Below are 17,756 nucleotides of genomic sequence, written 5' to 3' on the forward strand. Positions count from 1 at the left end.
ATAAGGAAAAATTACAATATCTGGCATCCAATAGAAAATTACCAGGCATGCAAGTAAGCAAATACAACCCATAATGAGGAGGAAAATTAATTGAGCAATAGAAATAGACACAGATGAGAAAATTAATAGACAAGCACATCAACACAGTGATTGTAGGGATTCCACATATTCAAGAAGGTAGAGGAAAGACTGAGCAGGTTTGAAGAACAAGGAATATACTAAGGTAAACACACTTCTAAACATGAAGGCAAAGGGAGGAAAATGGGGGACCTCTGTAATACTCTCAACAATAAAATAAATTTTTAAAAATTAACACTCAAATAAAAAAACACCAGACCAATATCCTTTGTGAACATAGATGCAAATAGTCTTAACTAAGTTTTATCATATCCAATTCAACAATATATAAAGAAGACAATACATCATAACCAAGTGGGATTTATCCCAGAATGCAAAGTTGGTTTATTTGATCATCAATTAATATAACTCAATATATTAACTGACTAAAAATTTTAAAACCATATAATTGTTTCAATAGATGCAGAAAATCACTTGACAAATTTTGACATTTGTATAAAAACTCTCATCAAACTAGAAATATAGGGGAATTTGTTCAACCCGATAAAGGACATCTATGAAAAACCTACCACTGATATCATGCTTAAATGGAACACTGCATGCCTGTCCCCCAATATTACAGACAAAGCAAGGATATCCACTCTCACCACTTTCATTCAACATTGTCTTGGAATTTCTAGCCAATGCAATAAAACAAGAAAAAGAAATGAAAAGTATCCAGAATTGAAAGAAAGATATAAAACTGTCACAATTTTCTATGTAGTAAATCCTACAGAATCTATTGGGGGTGGGGGGTGGAGAACCACTGGAACACAAGTGAGTCTGGGAAGGTTACAAGATCAATATACTAAATCAATGGTATTTTTACACACTAGCAGCAAATGATGAAAATGGAAATGGAAAGAAAAATACCATTTGAAATAGCATCCAGCTTCCAGAATAAGAGGAAGAAGCTGGTCTAGGAGCAGATGGAAGATTTAGAAGAGAGAGGGATGGTCACTGAGCCTGGATAGAATGAAAACAAATGCTTTGCTAAACCTTCTGGACCAGCTGGGCTGGTGGAATTTTCATCCTCTGAGGCAGGAGAAATGGAGGCCCCACTACAGGTTGTAATGGGGAAGCTGATGGCTTCAATTTCCCTCGATTACATGAGAGGGGAGGGAGACTACTGAGAAGGGAGGAGATGCACTGGAACTACAGAAAGAAGTGAAAGAAGTTGATGGTAGGGCACCAGGCTTGGCTGTGGAGGTGTGGGGAGATGGGTTGGTGGGTAGGGAGGCCCTACAATCAGGTAGAAAGGGTGTGGCCCACCAAGGGGTTGATGGCCTGAGAGGAAACACATCGTCAAGTGCCACTGGAGCCAAAGAGCAGCGAAAGAGGAAGGGAGTGGCCAGTAGAGACCTGGACAACCTCAGGCCTCTGCCCTACCCTGCTTACACCCTCCCAAGATCAGGTTCCACCCGTCCTGGCCCAAAGAGCCCAACATAGAGGTGTGGGGAGGTGACACTCCAGTCTCTCTTAACCTGGGGAGATTGAGACCTACAGACATATGTGTCCCTCACCATCACTGAGGGAGGCTCCAAAGGTGACATTTTGGGGTGTGGTGCACCAAAGGAGAAAGAAGTCAGACCATTGGCCAGAGTGACAGGGCAGTGAGAAGAATACCACCAGGGAGCCACCTAGACTCTAACCCTAACCCTCTGAACGCTAGCCCCATGAATCTCACTCTTAACCCCTCTGGTCCTCAGCTCCGACTCATGCCCTGAGAAGGGTAACAGTGTGTCCTGAGTGGTCTCAGGATCAGGTAAATCACAAGTAAAGCAGACCCTCTAGTCATCCTGTTACCAGGAGGAAGGGTCACAGGAAGGCCAAGAGCTGAGGAAGGGCTGAAGCTCGCTCCACTCACAGCAGAGCCCAGGTGGGCTCTGCCTGCAAGTGAGGGACCTCAATGTGGCCCCAGGTGTCCTGTCCACTCTGCCACCTCATTCCACGTGGTGGCAATGTTGGCCCAGAAATGAAACTCCCACAGGTGACCACTCAGACACTAATGGCCCCATCTGGCCATCACAGCAAAACAGCACATTAAACAGAAAGGCCAACACCCTCAATTTATAGGTGAGTAAGTCCACGGAGCCAAGATTGCAGGCCCCCAGGAACCTGAACCTCCAGAAAGCTAATCTACAGTCCTAACCCCTATGATGAGAGTCTGGGATTCCAGTACTCCACGATGCTAATTTTTATCCTCAGATTCTGTTTTCTTATACTGCTAAGGGCTCTGAAAATCAAAGATGTGAAGGTCTTATGGCTGCACTTCCTGAAGCAGGGTAAGGGAGGTCATGCCAACAGAAAGCCACTTGAGCTAGGGCTGTGTGCCTGGGGTGCACACAGGAGTCTTATCCTGGGGGTGCCATGGAAGAGTCTCCCACATGACATCCAGAGGCACACACTAGGTGTGTGGTGACTCAAAGTTGATGTTCTGAAAGGCATGGAGGGCCCCTGGAGGGTGGGGTCCAGAAACAGAGGTATCATCCATTCACCCCTCTGTCTCTGCCACTCACTCGAGCCTACTACCTCGCACTAGGAGGGGCTGACCTAAGGCTCCAGTCACTTCCACAGGGTCTAGTCAGGGCATCCTGTCAAAATCAAAATGGAGCTCTCAGGGTTAGTTAGAAGTGGTGACTGTGAGAAGGCATCTGCTGTGAGATATCTTGAGATGGACTAGTTCTCAGAAATGGAAGGGGCCTCACTCTCCATCCACAGGCAGCTCAGAAAGACGAGTGCACATGCCCCATCCCACTCCTGCATCCTGACCCTGGCTTATCACCACATGGCCTCAGAAACTTGGAGTCCCACTGCTGGCATTCAGATCTTGGAGGGACTGAATCTCTTGGGAAACACATACCACAGAGACTGAGACCCCATCCTACCTTACCTCCCTCTGGGGGTGTGGGGAACCTCTCCCACCTAGAGACAGATGCTCCGAGTGAGATCAGGGACCACAGGACTGGGCAGAGCCTGGAACCCAGAGCATGTGCTATTGTCACTGTCTCAAAGGGTTTGGAGAAGTCACCTGATCCATAGCCTGCCTTTACAAGGAAAACCTTCTGGAGAGCCAAAACTTTGACTCCGGTTCTGGGCTGGAGAGAAGAGGTTCTTATAACACAATATGCCCACAAACTAAAAAAAAATTATATGGGCCAATGGAAAGATCCAGAAACGCCCAGCCAGATTAGATGTGTAGCAGGGTACACCAAGAGGTGCATCTGAGATCAGGGGAGGAATGAGGGGCAAAGAAGCTGAGATGGACCATGCATCTGGGGGCCACCCCCGACTACTCCTGGTAGAGCCGTGGTTTCCAAACTGTGTGCCAAGACACCCTGGGCCACTGCAGCAAATTCCAAGGACACTGCACATTCAAGGGAGACAGCAATATCGTCGTCTGCAGGAAAGACACCTACTGGCTCTAGGGAGCTGCATTTTAGCTGGGTTGGGCCACATTCCTTTGGAAGTTATCGTATCTCTGTGAAGCTGGCTTTCTGGCTGATGCTGTGATAAAAAGCAAATACCAGTAAAAATCCATGGGGAACAGAAAGTGAGGTGTCCTTGCCAACCGTGGGCACAGCTTCCCATTGGTAAGTAGCAGCAGTTAGGTGAGAATGAAATAAAAACAGAATTCTTTTAATTTGTGTAATTTTTTTAAAAAGAACTACTAATTATTATAGTTTTTGGACCTAATGACTTGCTAAACAAAACTGTCAGGTATGTCTTTTGGCCTGGGGCTCTCTGAAAAGATGACTCAGCACGGACAGAAAGTCTGAGTCCTCTGCCTGTGAGTGCAAGGACCCCACCCCTGAGGAGGAGGTGCCTCAGAGTGACACACACACACACACACACACACACACACACACACACACGCACGGTAGGTGAGGAAAGCTTCCGGAAGAATCAGGAAGAACACCCCTGCTTCTCATCTGAGACCCCCATCCTGTCTGCAATTGGTCACCACCTCCAGCCCCTAGTAGCCCACATCCTTTCCTGCCTCCCCAACTTCTTTTTGGAAAAGAAGGAAGTTAATGATTAGGCAATTAGTGTCTGAAAGGCCAGCTTCCCTCTCTCCAATACAAGAAATAGCACTACAAAATTTCACCTGATACCTGTCATGAAGGGTTTAAATGCCACCACAGAAACGGAGCTCACCACCTCAGAAAGCAAACTGCCCTCCTATCTGGCCTTGCCCCCACACCAGGTCCTCACCTCCCCTGACCCCCAGCTGGGGCCACCCAGAGCTCCTGGGATCAAGCCTTCTTTCCCCTCAGGGCCTATTCTGGAAAGAAAGCGGCCCCATGGGCTTCATCCAGCCTGCAGTGGAGCAAAAACAGGATCTTTCCCCAGGAGTCATCCACAAAGGGGGAATGCTGTGGAATCATACCTGTGGCCCTGCGTGGGTCAGGGAAACTCCCTCTGGGTGACAGCAGAGGGCGCTGCCAGGAAGGCCCTCACCTTCAGGGGCTTTGTTGGGGAGGGAGGGAGCCACATGAAGTGGCCAGGACCAGGCAAGCAGGGGCATAAGCAGACATGTGGGAGGAGTGTCTCTCTTCCAGGTAGGGTGCAGAATTTCCAGCTGAAAGTCAGGGAGCAAGAAAGAACCTCACCACCCAACTGCAGTGGAAACCTCCCTTTCCTGCACCTGTGTTCCTCTCCACACCACCCCCAGGATGGCCTCGCCCCATGCTCCTGGCCTTGCAGGAAACAGACTCAAGGGCTTCCATGGTTCCTAGAAAATGGGGCAAAGGAAGAGCTCGCCTTGGCTGCAGCTCTCTGGAAGGCTTGCTATGATGCATGTCTTCAGGGAACTCTCCAGAACAGGGAGCCTTCACCTGGGAGTGGCAGAGCTCACCTTTCACTCTCTCTTCCCTCCCCACCACCTAGCATGACAGAGAACAAGGCCCAGGAAGGAGAAGAGAGCATAGGGGCGGGGGGGGGGGGGGGGGGGCAGGCAGGTGAGGGGCAGGATGGAGGACTGAAGAGACAAGACCCACCTGCTCCATCCTGGGCGTATTGGCCAGCCCTGTGTGTGTGGATCTAGCAGTCTCTGGGGACTTCTCATTGAAGCTCTAATCCCAGGCAAGCCTAACACCTGGGGAGGCAGGGGTGGGAGCTGCAGTGTGGCTACCCATCCCACAGCCCGGGTCCCCAGTAATTTGATAATTGGGTGGAGTTTTCTCTGAGAGAGAGCTGAAGTCCAGAGGAAGACAATCCAGCCCCCCTTGCCCACCCACCTCTCTCCAGAATCCCTCCCTCCTTCCCTCTGTGGATGGGGGCTTGGGTGACTCAGAGGAGGGGTAGAGGGAGGGGGCATGCGTAGATATAACTGGATCTCAAAGCTGGTGAAAGGAAAAGAACTTTCCTTGAAATACAATGGCTTTGCTCCACATTGGGAAAGGGCTCCTGATGTGAGTCACCCGGTAACCACGGGGCCAGCATCCGCAGGTGCCCAGGGCTCCCTTTGCAGATGATGGGGCAGCATGCTGTGGGGTGAAACCTGCCTCTGGATCTCCAGCCAGTGCTAAATCTGGAAGGACATCTAGCCACCCCCTGCACTGGGGCCTCTCTGTGGGGCCCCCACACTCTGCAGACCACAATGCAGTGTGACACAACTCAGAAGTTGTGGAGAGCAGTGATCATAAGAAAAGAGTCATCATGGGAGAGCCCAGACTTAGGATTTCAAGCTGCAGTTCTGCCCCCACCCCGTCCCCAAACAATGACATGAATTCCTGCTCTGCTCTCTTCACCTCATAATTGAGATTGACCAGTCTCCCATGGGCACAGGTGTCTCACCTGTTATTATCATGTGCGCCAGGGAAAAGTAAGGGGGGGGGCGGACCTCTCTCCTCCCCTCCCCAAATAAAAGCCCCGGTGTCTCCCTGGGCTACAGATGACTATGCAGACACACTGTGGGCTGAACGGTGGAGAGCCAGAAAGCCACTCCCTGAGATCTTGGATAAGTCACTTTCCCTTTCTGCTCTTCCCTTCCCTCCTCAGCTGAACCATAAGGCTTACCTCAGTTGTCAGAAATCCCTTCTAGGTGAAGAAACTGGCAGCCCTGTCAGACCCGGGGGTCTGAGGTCCCAGAGCTCAGGGCGCAGCTGCTGCGCTGTGCGCGCCGCCTCAAAACCCCAGGGGCCTCTTCCCTGTTGGGATGTGGGGAAAGAGTAGAGGCGTCGCCACCTGCTTCCCAACCTTAACCTTCAGATACGTGGCTGCACCCTGGACACCCACCAGCCGCTGTCCCCCGGGCAGGCCGTCCCCAGCCCAGCAGGTCTCCGTCGGCCGAGCCGCTCGGGCAGCCTGGATCCCAGTGGACCTGCAAGGCGCGGCTCGTAGGGCTGGCCTGGGACGAACTGAGCCTCCACCCCAGCCCCTGGCAAAGAGATGGATGGGAGGGAGAGGCAGCCCGACCACCACGAGGGCAAGGGACAGAGGGCGAGACACCGCAGAAGCAGGAGCGAAAGCAGGACGGCGCGTCCCACGGTGAGCGCAGGGCGCGCGGGGCTCCAAACGCCGGGCGCGGCCCGGGAGCTCGGAGAGGATGACTGCCGACCGCGCAGTCCAGGGTCCGGGCCGGCCGCCGACGGTCCCCCTCCTTCCCCCACCTGACAGCAATCCCTGAACGCTCGGCGCACCCAGAGCACTCCGCGCATCCCGCGGCCGCGGGAGGGGCCAGCGTCTCCACCGCGCCAGCTCCCAGAGCCCCGCCCGCCCCCTGCCCGGCCCTCCCTGCCCCGCCCCGGCCAGGGCCCCGGCGGGCGCCCCCCGCGGCGCTGCCCCGCCCCCGCCGTCCCGCGCTGCCTTGGGCCGGGGCCCGCCGCCCCGCCGCCGGCCCACCTGGCGCAGCGCCGCCCTCGGAGCCCGCACACCCGCGAACACCCGCGCACCCCGCACATCCCGCGGCCGCAGGAAGACCTAGCGCGCCGCCCGCCAGCTCCCGGGGCCCCGGCCCGCCCGGCGCCCGCGCTCTGCCGCCCCGCGATGGCCCTGCTCGGGTACTTCTTATTCCTCTACGGCCTGAAGCAGGCGCTGGGCAGCTACCCGATCTGGTGGTGAGTGAGCCTTCCTCGCGTTCGCCGCGGCCTCCGTGCGCCCCGCGCCGCCATCCCCTCGGGCAGGGCCCGCGGGGCCCGGAGCCCACTCCCTGCCCCTTCCATTCCGAGGGCCGCGGGCGAGTTGTTTCCCTTCGCGGCCTCTTTTGACCTGTTCGGGCCGGGGCTGGGATGCGGGTGGCGGAGCTTCCGGGGACATTGATCCCGGGGCCCAGAGGGGCCCCGGCGCGAGACGGGGCGAACAGTGGGCTGGGAAGAGGTGGGAAGAGGGTCCGCACAGATGTCACGAACGTCTGGGCAGCCTGAGTCCAAGGGAAGCCGAGAGGGCGAGCTGAGAGAAAGAGATTCGCCAGAGATTTTCCTTAAGGACCGTGTCTTACACACACACACACACACACACACACACACACACACACACACACACACACACCTTAAAACAAAGTCGTTGAGACAAGACCGAACAGCTCGGGGCAGCGCAGTTACGTAAAGACAGCAGCGGGGACTGGCCAGGAGCGGCGGGCGCAGTGGGGCCGGTGCCAGGCCCTCTGCGCCTCCCGACGCTCTCTCGGCAAGGGTGTCCCCAGTGGCCCTCTCTGCGAGCCCTCTGCCTGGACCTCGATGGCAAGGAGAGGTTGCCGAGAGGTGCAGAAGGAGTGAGCATCGAGTTTGGGGTTTCCTGAGTGAGAGGCCCTGGAACCCACCTCTGAGAAAGCCGGGGCGCTCTGTCCTCTGCCCCAGACAAGGCACATTCCTGTAAGACCGTCCTAAACCTGGTAATGGAAGCGCAGACAAACCGTGGGAAGGATCCCGAGAGCATACAGCACATATGGGGGGGGGGGAGAATCGGGGTTACTCTCCCTCCTGGCATCTGATTAAGCAGGGCCTCCACAGGCCAGGGTCACCCCAGGCCCCCTGGGGGGAAATAGGGCGCCAAGGGGCCGGGCGCGCCGTTGGAGGAGACCCAGAGCTGGAGAGAAGCCTCCCCACACTTGCGCGCTGCACACACCCTCCCAGGAACCCTCTCCGACGGCTTGCCTGGAATTATAATAATTACGCCGAGGGGAAGGGGGAGACCCAGCGAGCCCAAGTACATCTAATCCGATAATAATTTTTCTCTTCGAGATTGTTCAAGAGTGGGGGTTCCCGGGGTGGGGAGTAGGGTCCAGGCGCAGCCAGGCGGGGCGGGACGGGGCGGTGCAGGAGGATGGATGGGGCGGGGCGGGGGCGCCTGGGATAGGCGGCGGAGAGGTGGGGAAGCGCCTCGCAGTCCCCGGTGCGCCCCGCACCCGCGCGTCACCCGCGGTCCGGGTTGCCCCTAGAGCGCCCCTAGAGCGCAGGCTGCAGCGAGCGTGCCTCTGGCGCGGGGACACTGACGCTTGCCCCGCCAGCCGTGGGGGGAGCCAGGGAGCGTGTCCGGAGGGCCCCCGCGGCCGCCAGCTCCGCGCTGGCTTCTAATTAGAACCGCCGCCGCATTCCTGGGCGCGGGAGGAAGCGCCTTCGCCCTCTCGCTCCTGCTCGTCTCATAAAGAAGGGCCCCGGTCACCAGCCTCCTGCCTCCCCCAAGCAGTGAGAGCTTTGTCCTGCTGGCCTCTCGGGACCGTGGTCTTGTGCCCCACAACACACCTGTGTCACCCTTTTCACCTGGACCATGTGTTTTGACTGAATGGACCCTGACCCGGCCTTCTCCAGATGAACACAGGGGGCCCTCTCCCCAGGAGCTACCACTAGGCACCCACCCAAACAAGAGTCTAGGGCAGCCCGTGGCCCCAGAGGGTAGGGGTGTCATGGAACCTCACTTTGTTTGCACACTCAATGATTCTCCATTTCCTGAGAAGTGTATGTGGTGGACACAACCTCAGGGCTCCTGGGGACCACCAATTCCCCCTCCTCTCTGTTCTCAGGCCAGCTGGATACAGGAGGGATGCTGTCTCCTCACAGGGCACACAGGCAGAACAGAGTGGGGCTCAGGGAAGGATGGGGGTTTACAGCGGGAAGAGCTCTGTCTTCATGCCCCACCTGACCAAGCTCCCACAGGTGGCTCCGCCCTTCTGCCCTCTCCAGGGGGCCTGAGGGACCCTCCCTTTATAACTTCTCACCTTCACGCTCAGCCTCCCTAATTGGCTGTTCTGTTTCACCACTCCTCCCTAAAAGGAAGCTACTGTCCCATTTCTTCTCTCCCCACCCCAGCAGCTCACATATAAAAGTGAAAGTGATGGGGACTTCCTCACCTGAGAAACAGCCAGGAAACAGCCCAAATCAGGAGTAATTAGGCTTTTGAAGTTGGTGTGGCTCTTGGTGGGAGGGTGGAGGGAGAGGAGGAGTTGGCTGCCAGCAGCAGCAGTACCCTGTGGGAATTTGAAGGGCCACAGGCTCCTCGGGGACCATCTCAGGGTGTTGTTCAAAGCCTGAGGCTCGAGGTCCAAAGGTGAAATGGTCCTGAGACCAGAATGTTGAGAGCTGTGGAGCCCTCCAGGAGTACGTGTTCCTATGTGACAGATGAAGGTGGGAACCCAGAGAAGGGATGGAGCCTGGGCACCTGACCCCCATGGCCAGTGCTCCCTTCACCAGGCTGCATTCCTATGGGATCAGAGTTAAGCAGAGGACCCTTGGGAACACAGGACAGGCATCAGAGTCAAGGGGACACAGAACCCTTAGAGAGTGGCCCCCAGTGGGCATGGTGTTCCCTGTTGTGCTTTGGGTACCTTCCTTCCACTTCCCACCCCCCAGTAGCATAGCCAGGGCCCTGAAGACCATCTTCTGTCTCCATCCTTACCCTCCTACCCTCCAAGCCAATCCCACACCCTATTTCTCAGAGTTACTTCACCTGCATGGACAGCCTGCCCCTTTCCCTGTAAGGCCCCTCTTCCTGCTGCCTGGTCCCTCAGCAGTCCCTGCTGGACTGCAGGCTCCCCAGCACAGAGGCCATGCCCTGGAGCGGATGTCACTCCAGCTGGCTGAGCCGTGCAGTGTGAGGCTGAGTCCAGCTTTCTCCCACCTCCGGGCCAGTGCAGAGGCCTGGGATGTGCTCCCTCCTCTCCCAGCCTCTCATTCTCTTCCCCAGACCATGCCAGGCCCCATGCACACTCCTGGGCATGCAGGCACCAGCTAAGAGCATGTGTCCAGCCCTCCCTCTCCTTCTAGTCCCCAAGGAAGGCCAGCACCTGCCCTCACCGCGCGAACCTCCTCTGTGATGGCCCTCCCTCACGCTGACCCCACAGGCTCCTGGCACGCAGGGTCTTCTCATCCTGGGAGTGGGACACAGACTTAACTCAGTGAGCTCCGCTGTTTGTGGGATGAAGATGCGTTTTGAGTTCAGAAGCAGGTGAAGGAGAGTCATGGAGGCTCTGCCCAGGACCCACAGCCTCAGAGCAGGGCAAAGGGGGGGGGGGGAGGTCTGAGCGAGACTCTGAGGCTTCTCAGACAGGCAGGGCCCAGGTGGGCAAGACTTCCCGAACTGCCCTGCCTCTGCGAGCTGCATCCCATGTGTCATCCCCACCCCCTGCTTCTCTCCAATTCTTCTTTTACCCTCTGCCCTGTGTCTCTTTGTCTCTTTCTCTCTCTCCCTCTCTCTTTCTGCCACCATTGAGGCTGGTGATGGCAGTAGCTAGCATATCACTGTCCCTGTCTCTCTGTCCCTTTCTCACTTTCCCTCTCTCTCTCTCTCTCTCTCTCTCTCTACCCCCCCCCCATCTGTCTCTCTCTGCACCCCTGAAGCTGGTGATGGTGGTAGCTAGCTTAGAGAAATTTAGCCACCAGCTGACACCCCCAGTGTTCTGGGGGTGGACCTTGGGGTACTAGGAACAGTGTCTGCCACAGAACTACCAACAGACGTCCTTTTCCTGAGGGGCAATGTCAGAAATGGCCACAGGTAAGATCGCTAGGCCAGAACACCGGTTCATACAACTATCAGGTCAGAGCTCCCTCACAAGCCCACTGTGGCGCATTCACCCTCACATCCATCCCTCTGACTTAGCCACCCAAATACTCAGACCTCTAGCTGGGCCTGGGTGTGGCAGCTTCTCCCAGGTTGGCTGCCCTCCATTTTGCTGGGCTCGTTATCAATTTTTATGAAGTGATTTTCTGTTTCATTTGCATAAACTTGCTAGATTCCTTTGTGTCAGGAGAACAGGATCCGTACATATAGGAGGAGCAGTCTCAGAGAGGCTGCAGATTACCCTCCTCATGGGGGGCACCCTGTGCAAGGCTCCAGCCTGCAGGATGGGAAGCGCCTGCCCCTGTCCTGCAGGTGGGCCCAGGGCAGGAGAGCAGGGCCGGGATATACCACCTGTCTGTGCAAATTTCGGTTATACGAAGAGTGTGGCCCACAGGTTGTCCATGAAGAAATGAGAACAGAAATTAAAAATACGCGTGTGGCATGCAGTGCCTGCACTGCTGCATTTTCGGGTATTTTATAATGGATTGAAAGTTTAAATAGAAAACTCAAAATGCATGCTGTTCTCTAGCGAGTCTGAAAAGCATCTATGTCTGCCTTGAGCCCGAAGTGCCCCGCAGCAGGCAGCCCAGTGGACAGCTGCCCTTTTGCTTCACCACCCAGCACTGCAGTTGGATTTTTGAACCAAATGTGAGGCCTTGTATTTGCCCTAGTTAAGTGTGGTTGGAGGACCGAGAAGTGTCAGGAGCCCACACTGCTGTGTGGGATCTGAGAAGTGGGGGCCAGAAGCTGCAGGGGCGCAGGAGGTGGACTTTGGCTCAGGGTAAGGAAGGCTCCCTGAATCTGAGAGCGGTTGCAGTGCTGGTGCTTGGGAGGTGGTGCACTGCCCACCCCTGGAGGCGTGGAAAGGGACAGCCCGCTTCGGTGTGGGCCCACGGACACCTGGTGTTACCACTGCAGCTGACAGACCTCCTGGTCATTTCCCTAAACTCTCCCAGGCGCAGTCCACAGTTGGAGTAGCTTGTTTGTTCAACAGCATGTCTCAGACATGCACTATACTGAGTGAACCTTGCAGAGAAGCCCCGGCACAAACAGCAGGGACAACCCTGCCTGGCGCACCCACTCTGGGTTGGACACGGAATTGACCAGGTCTCAGGTTGTAGGGAAAGAGACCCAGGCCAGGCTGCCTTCTCCCAGTTCAATCTGTCCCTCCCTTTGTAGAATTGTCACAGAACTGTCCCTGCATCACTAGCTGTGAAATCCCATGAGGGGATCCGCTCTTCCTCCCTTCTTGCCCCTTTACACCCTGAAATTGCTGGTAAGATTTTGTTGAATGAACAAATGAATAAATGAATGAATGAACCAATGGAATCTTTCCTATAAAGAACAATCCATATGAGGTGGCCTGAGCTGGGGGACATGAGGACACAGCTGAATGTTTTTACAGCACCCTCTCTAGTTCCCCGTTCTGGGGCTGGGTGCCCATGACTCATTGGGGAGCCCTACCTCGGTCTCCCTCCAAGCCTCCACAGGTGACACCCTGGAGGTGTTTAACGCTTTGGCGCTTCCACATTCCTTCCCAGACAAAACGTGCCGCTGCCGCCCAGGGAAGCGGGCAAATGCTTGGCCGCAGGCACTCGAGCTTCTGCCCACCTGCTGGGACTTGCTCAAAGTATGTGTCAGTAATGCTTTCTGGCCCGGTGGGTCGGGAGTGCTGGGAGGGCTACAGGCAGGGTCATGCACTGGGCAGGGAAGGGTGGGTCCTGGGACCCCTCTCCCATTGGCCCTCCCCATGTAGAAGGTGCTCAAGCTCCCAGGGAGGGGTCTTCCAAGTCTAAGAAAAAGAGAGGAGGCATACTGCCTTTCCTGGGGTTCCTTTGGTGGCAGGTCTGCACCCATGGGAGAGCCTCAGTTCCTTGTGGCTCTTGGACAGCTCCACCCAGAGGAGCAGAGCCCGCCCATCAAGCTGGGCAGTCATCAACCCTCAGGGCCACCAGCCCACATTTGGGTGTCTCAGATCTCAGGACAGGAACCTCGTTCCTCCCGTGGAAAGGCTCTGATCTTAGAAGATAGCAATTCCAACAGGACGGGTGCTCTGGAGGCCTCATGCATCATTCAGGAGGAGACCCCTGGACAAACCACTACCCTTCTTGCCAGAGATCCCACAGTGTGGGCAGCAGAAGCCTCCATACTTCCTTGCTTTCCTGGGGTCTAGGCAGAACTCTGTGTCTACTCTGTGCCCTCAAAAGACAAAAGAAGACATGGCTTTGCCCTCTGGGAGAGGCACCTCATGGCCCAGACATGGGAGGGCATGCAGGGAGAGTTGGCTAGCTTCAGCGTGACAAGAAGGCAGATAGCAGGGCTGGGGCACAGGGTGCTTCCTGGAAGAGATGGCCTAATGATGTAGGTGGAACGTGCCCTGGGGCTGCCAAAGTGCAAAGGACCCACCTCCCCACTGTTCACTTCCCTCTGGGAGCCTCAGATAGAAGGTGGCCCACAATATCCTGCCCTCCAGGCCCAGCCGAGCCCCCACATACAGAGCCCCCAAAATGCTCACAGCCAGGCTTCAAGAAACCTGAGATCTTGCTGCCTGTCCAGACCCTCCTGGACAGTGCACAGGGCCAGCATTTCTGACTTCGAATTTGTTCCTCTATCCAGAGTCTCTTCTGTCCTCTGGCCCCACCACAAAATTATAGTAAAGTCCACATGGTGAAGGCCATTAGCCAGACTGGGTTCTGGGCAGCCTGCTCCCCTGCGTGTCACAGCCAGTGCCGCCTCTATTCTGAGCAAGACAGTCTGGCAAGGTGCCCGGCCTCTCTGCAGTGTCATCTTCAACAGGAGTGATAGAAGAAGGAGGGAGGAAAACCACCAGCACTAGGGGCGGGCGTGGTTCACGTGGCCCCAGCCACAACTGGAACCAAGCCTAGGGGCCACTTTGCACGTGGTGTGTTCTGGGCTGAAGGTGACACCCCCACCTTGGAAAAAAGACAAGTCTGTCATCTCACTGACTTAATACTGTGGGTTCTTTTCATTTCACTCACACATTTTTCATGGTTATAAAAACTGCACAGAGCAGTTTGTGTTCTGCATTTTAAGGCTTACCTTGTCCGTTAAGCATTTTCTGAATCTCTGGGGCCTGCTCAGTGATGGTGCTCGCAGTTACTTGGGCCTGTGTTGTGGATGTGCTATGTCTGAGTGTTTGGCTCTTTCTGCTCTGTGGACACTCCTGCAGTGAGGGTCTCTCCTGAGCTGGGATCCAGGGTAAAGGCTCAGAGCTCAGGGGGGAAAAGAGTGACACACCTGGGGGGTGCATTCAGTGTGGAACACTGACTTTGAGAGGCCTGTGGGACATTGCATGTGCTGACCAGCTATGCAGTTAAAATTCTAGCCCCTCTGCTAGGACGTGGTCACCTCCTGGGATGCCATCCTGCACTTCAGAGTTGGCAAAGGAAGGGAAATGCAGGCACTCTCATGGGGTGAATCACGTGATCAGGAGCAGGTAGAGGAAATGGGTGAAGCGAGGGCAGGTGGCCTCTGGTCCTCTCCCCAGGATGGGCAGGGCCCTCTTGTCCCTGTGGTTCCCAGGCCCCCAGTACCACAACCCCAAGGGCCATCAGGGCAAGGCTGGCCAACCCCCAAGGTGGCTGTCGGCTGAAACATCCTTTTAGCAATGGCCATGAGGAGGAGGGAACGCATGGTATCCCTGAGGCAAGGTCAGGACCTTGCTGGGACCTGGATTAAAAGAGGGGTAATAGATTTCAGGGTCCCACTGCCAGTGCTCACCTGGACACTGTCCTTTCTCCTGTGAGTAGCCCCTGAGTTAGGCTTCTCCAGTTTGGACCCCAGTCTGCATTCCAGTGCAGTGTGTGAAGGGCTCAGGGGAGACTGGAGGACTAACCTGACACCCAGACTTCAGGTGAGAGCTCAGCGTGGCTCCCGGAGCTGATGAGGCTGGGTCCACACCGAGGACCCTCCCAAGAGCCCCTCTCATTAATGCTGGACAGAGACTCCAGTTTGCCACTTCCGGCCAGGCATCGCCCTTCCTACCACATGGCATCTGGAACATTCACCGCTGGTGCCTCCTCCTCTTGTCAGTGCCTCTGAGGGGACATGTGAGTCTGGCCCCTGTCACCTGCTCAGCTCTGGTTCTGGGACAAAGGGCTGGAGGGAGGTGCATGACCGTCTCGTGGAGATGGATGAGGCTGTAGGGGACAGGGGTTCATGTCTGGCCCCATTCCTGACCTGGCTCAGATGCTGCCTCCTGGGTCTAACTGAACCCACATTCTCAAAGGTAGTACTGGACATCTCCAGAAGCCTTGGGGTCTGGAAGCAGAAACCAGAGGGAAACCCTGGCAACCAGACCCAAGGGTTTGGACTTGAAGAGGCCTCTCAGGGGGGTCTCCTTGCCAGCAGTGAGGGTTTGCAAGCCCAGGACTCAGAACTGGACACACCCTCAGTGAACCAGAATTGGAACCCCTTTCCCAGGGCATGTTTCTGACTCAGCGGATTTGGGGAACTCAAGTTTTGGACAGGTCCTGTGGTGTGCACACTGCCAAGTCAGGAGCCCCCCCCCCCCGCCCCGGAGGACCCAGCTCTCACCCAGCCACCTGGCATGTCAGCTGGGGAAAACAAAGTACAAAGGGTTCCCTAGCTGCAGGCAAAGTTGACCAGCCAGGGGACAGGCTGGGGCCACCACACAGGTCCCTCATTGATGACGGTCCATGATGGAAATGGGTCATATTTTGTTTACGAATATGATGTACAACATACTCATTGTTGTGGACTGCATGTCCATGTCCTCCAAATTCACATGTTGAAGCTCTGACCCCCAATGCGATGTGTTAGGAGGTGGGGCTCCCACGGTAGAATCACTGTCCTTATGGGAAGAGGAAGAGACTGGAATGCGTTTTCCCTCTGCCACGGGAGGACACAGTGAGAAGGCAGCTATCTGTTGGACAGTGTCTTCCTCTGAGCCATGGCTTCCCAGTCCAGAGGGTCCTGGGTACCGCCTCTACGGTTTGTGCAGGTTAAAGGGAGTCACACACTGGGCCAGGCTAAGCCCAAGGCCACATAGGTGACAGTGACAGGGCAGGCAGGCCAAGTAAGGGGCTGGGCAGCGGCTAACTGCAGGCAGAGGCCTGAGCAATGCCAGGGGTTTGGAAGGAAGAAGTAACCAGCCTCCGAGAGAGAGGCACTGGGTTGTGGGGAGAGGTGGCACTGGGGATGCAGGGTGAGGTGGGGAGCTGGAAGAGCTATCTAAAGATCTCGGTGACTGGCTGGTGAAGGCAGCACTGGCACAGACCCTCAAGCTGTACATGGAAGGCCTATCAGCCCATGAGGCTCTGTCTCTAAGGACCTGAGAGAGGAGCACCCTGTGAGCAGAGGATGAGTCAGGAGTACACCAGTCTGCACCACATAAGTGACCAGACTCAGGGCTTCAGGCGGCACCCATTCATTAGTTCGTGCTCTGCGTGTCAGAAGCTGGGTGGCTTATCTCGGTTTCTTGCTTAGGGTCTTGTGAAGCCAAAAATCAAAGTGGCCAGTCTGGCGAGGAACATGCTCCCAACATCACCTAGCTGTCAAACTCAGGACCTTGGGGTGAGGGGACCCAGTCTCCATGTACTTGCAGCTGTAGGCCTGGTGGTTCTTAGCTCCTAGGCCCACTTTCTGGCCCCTCCATGTCAGAGCTGCAGCAGCTCCAGAGGGCTCTGCCTTCACTGCCAGCTGGAGGCTGTGCCGTGAAAACAACTTGTGGCGGGGCCCTGATTGACATCTGCTATCTGCCACAGGTCCTGCCGATATAGCAACTGTGATCTGCTGTCTGTCACAGCCTGGGCAGCAGGATGGGGACTCTTGAGGCTACATCAAAGTCTGGGCTAGGTGGGCAGTGAAGCAGGGGGAGCCATGCATTGCCCCCCCAGCATGCAAACCCCCACAGACACCCCAGGCAGCCTCAGTGCCAGCCCCTGGGATAGGGGTTGACATCTCTATTTGCACCCACCACCAACTACAGTTGGAATCACCTTCAGTTGTGAACACGAAGGCAAGCTGCAGCAGCATTGGCAGTTTCTGAGCCAGTGTTACCAGGAGAAAGCAGATACTTTCATCTCAGATGACGGTGGGGGGAGAGAGTACAAAATGCACGCATTCTCAGCCCAGGCGGCGGTTCAACAAAGAGACATGCTCGCTCCTGAATCACAGCCTTGTGCTGCGCCTGCAGTCCGTCTGTTGCTTCCTCGGAACCGTGTCTTCTCTTGGTTCGAGATGAACTCCACCCATCCATTCCCACGCTGTGCCCACTTCCCCTCACACTCACGTCTTGCATAGAGGACACACTTGTCAAGATAGGGAGCCCATCCTGTGCAGTGCCACCAGCCACTTGTGGCTGACTCTACCAGTCTCTCTGTGGATGTCCTTTTTCTGCCCCTGTCCTATTCTATGCTGCCTCTAGCCCTTGGGAAAGGCCAGTACATGGTCATCCCAGGAGACTGAGCCCCTTACAGCCACTGCTGTTCCCCACCTTCCCTTCCCTTCCAGCCCCCAGCCCACAGCCTCCCACTTCTACCTGGAAGAGTGTGGGAGGAGGGAGTTACACACCTTGGTTTCCAAGTATTGACTAGGAACATCAATTTTCCCCATCGGTTAGAAACCTAGGTCCTGGGTGTGTGTTGTGTGGATGCTTTCCC

The 17,756-nt window shown here is 55.8% G+C and overlaps 1 protein-coding gene across 1 annotated transcript in view; it reads left to right on the forward strand.

The window, feature by feature from the left end:
* Positions 1–6,985: 6,985 nt before the first annotated feature.
* The window catches only part of WNT3A (Wnt family member 3A), a 43,200-nt gene continuing 32,429 nt past the window's right edge, over positions 6,986–17,756 (forward strand). The window contains exon 1 of the mRNA XM_081134731.1: positions 6,986–7,178. Within this exon, the coding sequence (XP_080990857.1) occupies positions 7,108–7,178 (71 nt within the window). The 5' untranslated portion in view covers positions 6,986–7,107. The remainder of the gene's footprint in view (positions 7,179–17,756) is intronic.

The sequence above is a fragment of the Miniopterus schreibersii genome (genome assembly GCF_964146895.1).
Source record: "Miniopterus schreibersii genome assembly, chromosome: 4".
Classification (NCBI taxonomy): domain Eukaryota; kingdom Metazoa; phylum Chordata; class Mammalia; order Chiroptera; family Miniopteridae; genus Miniopterus; species Miniopterus schreibersii.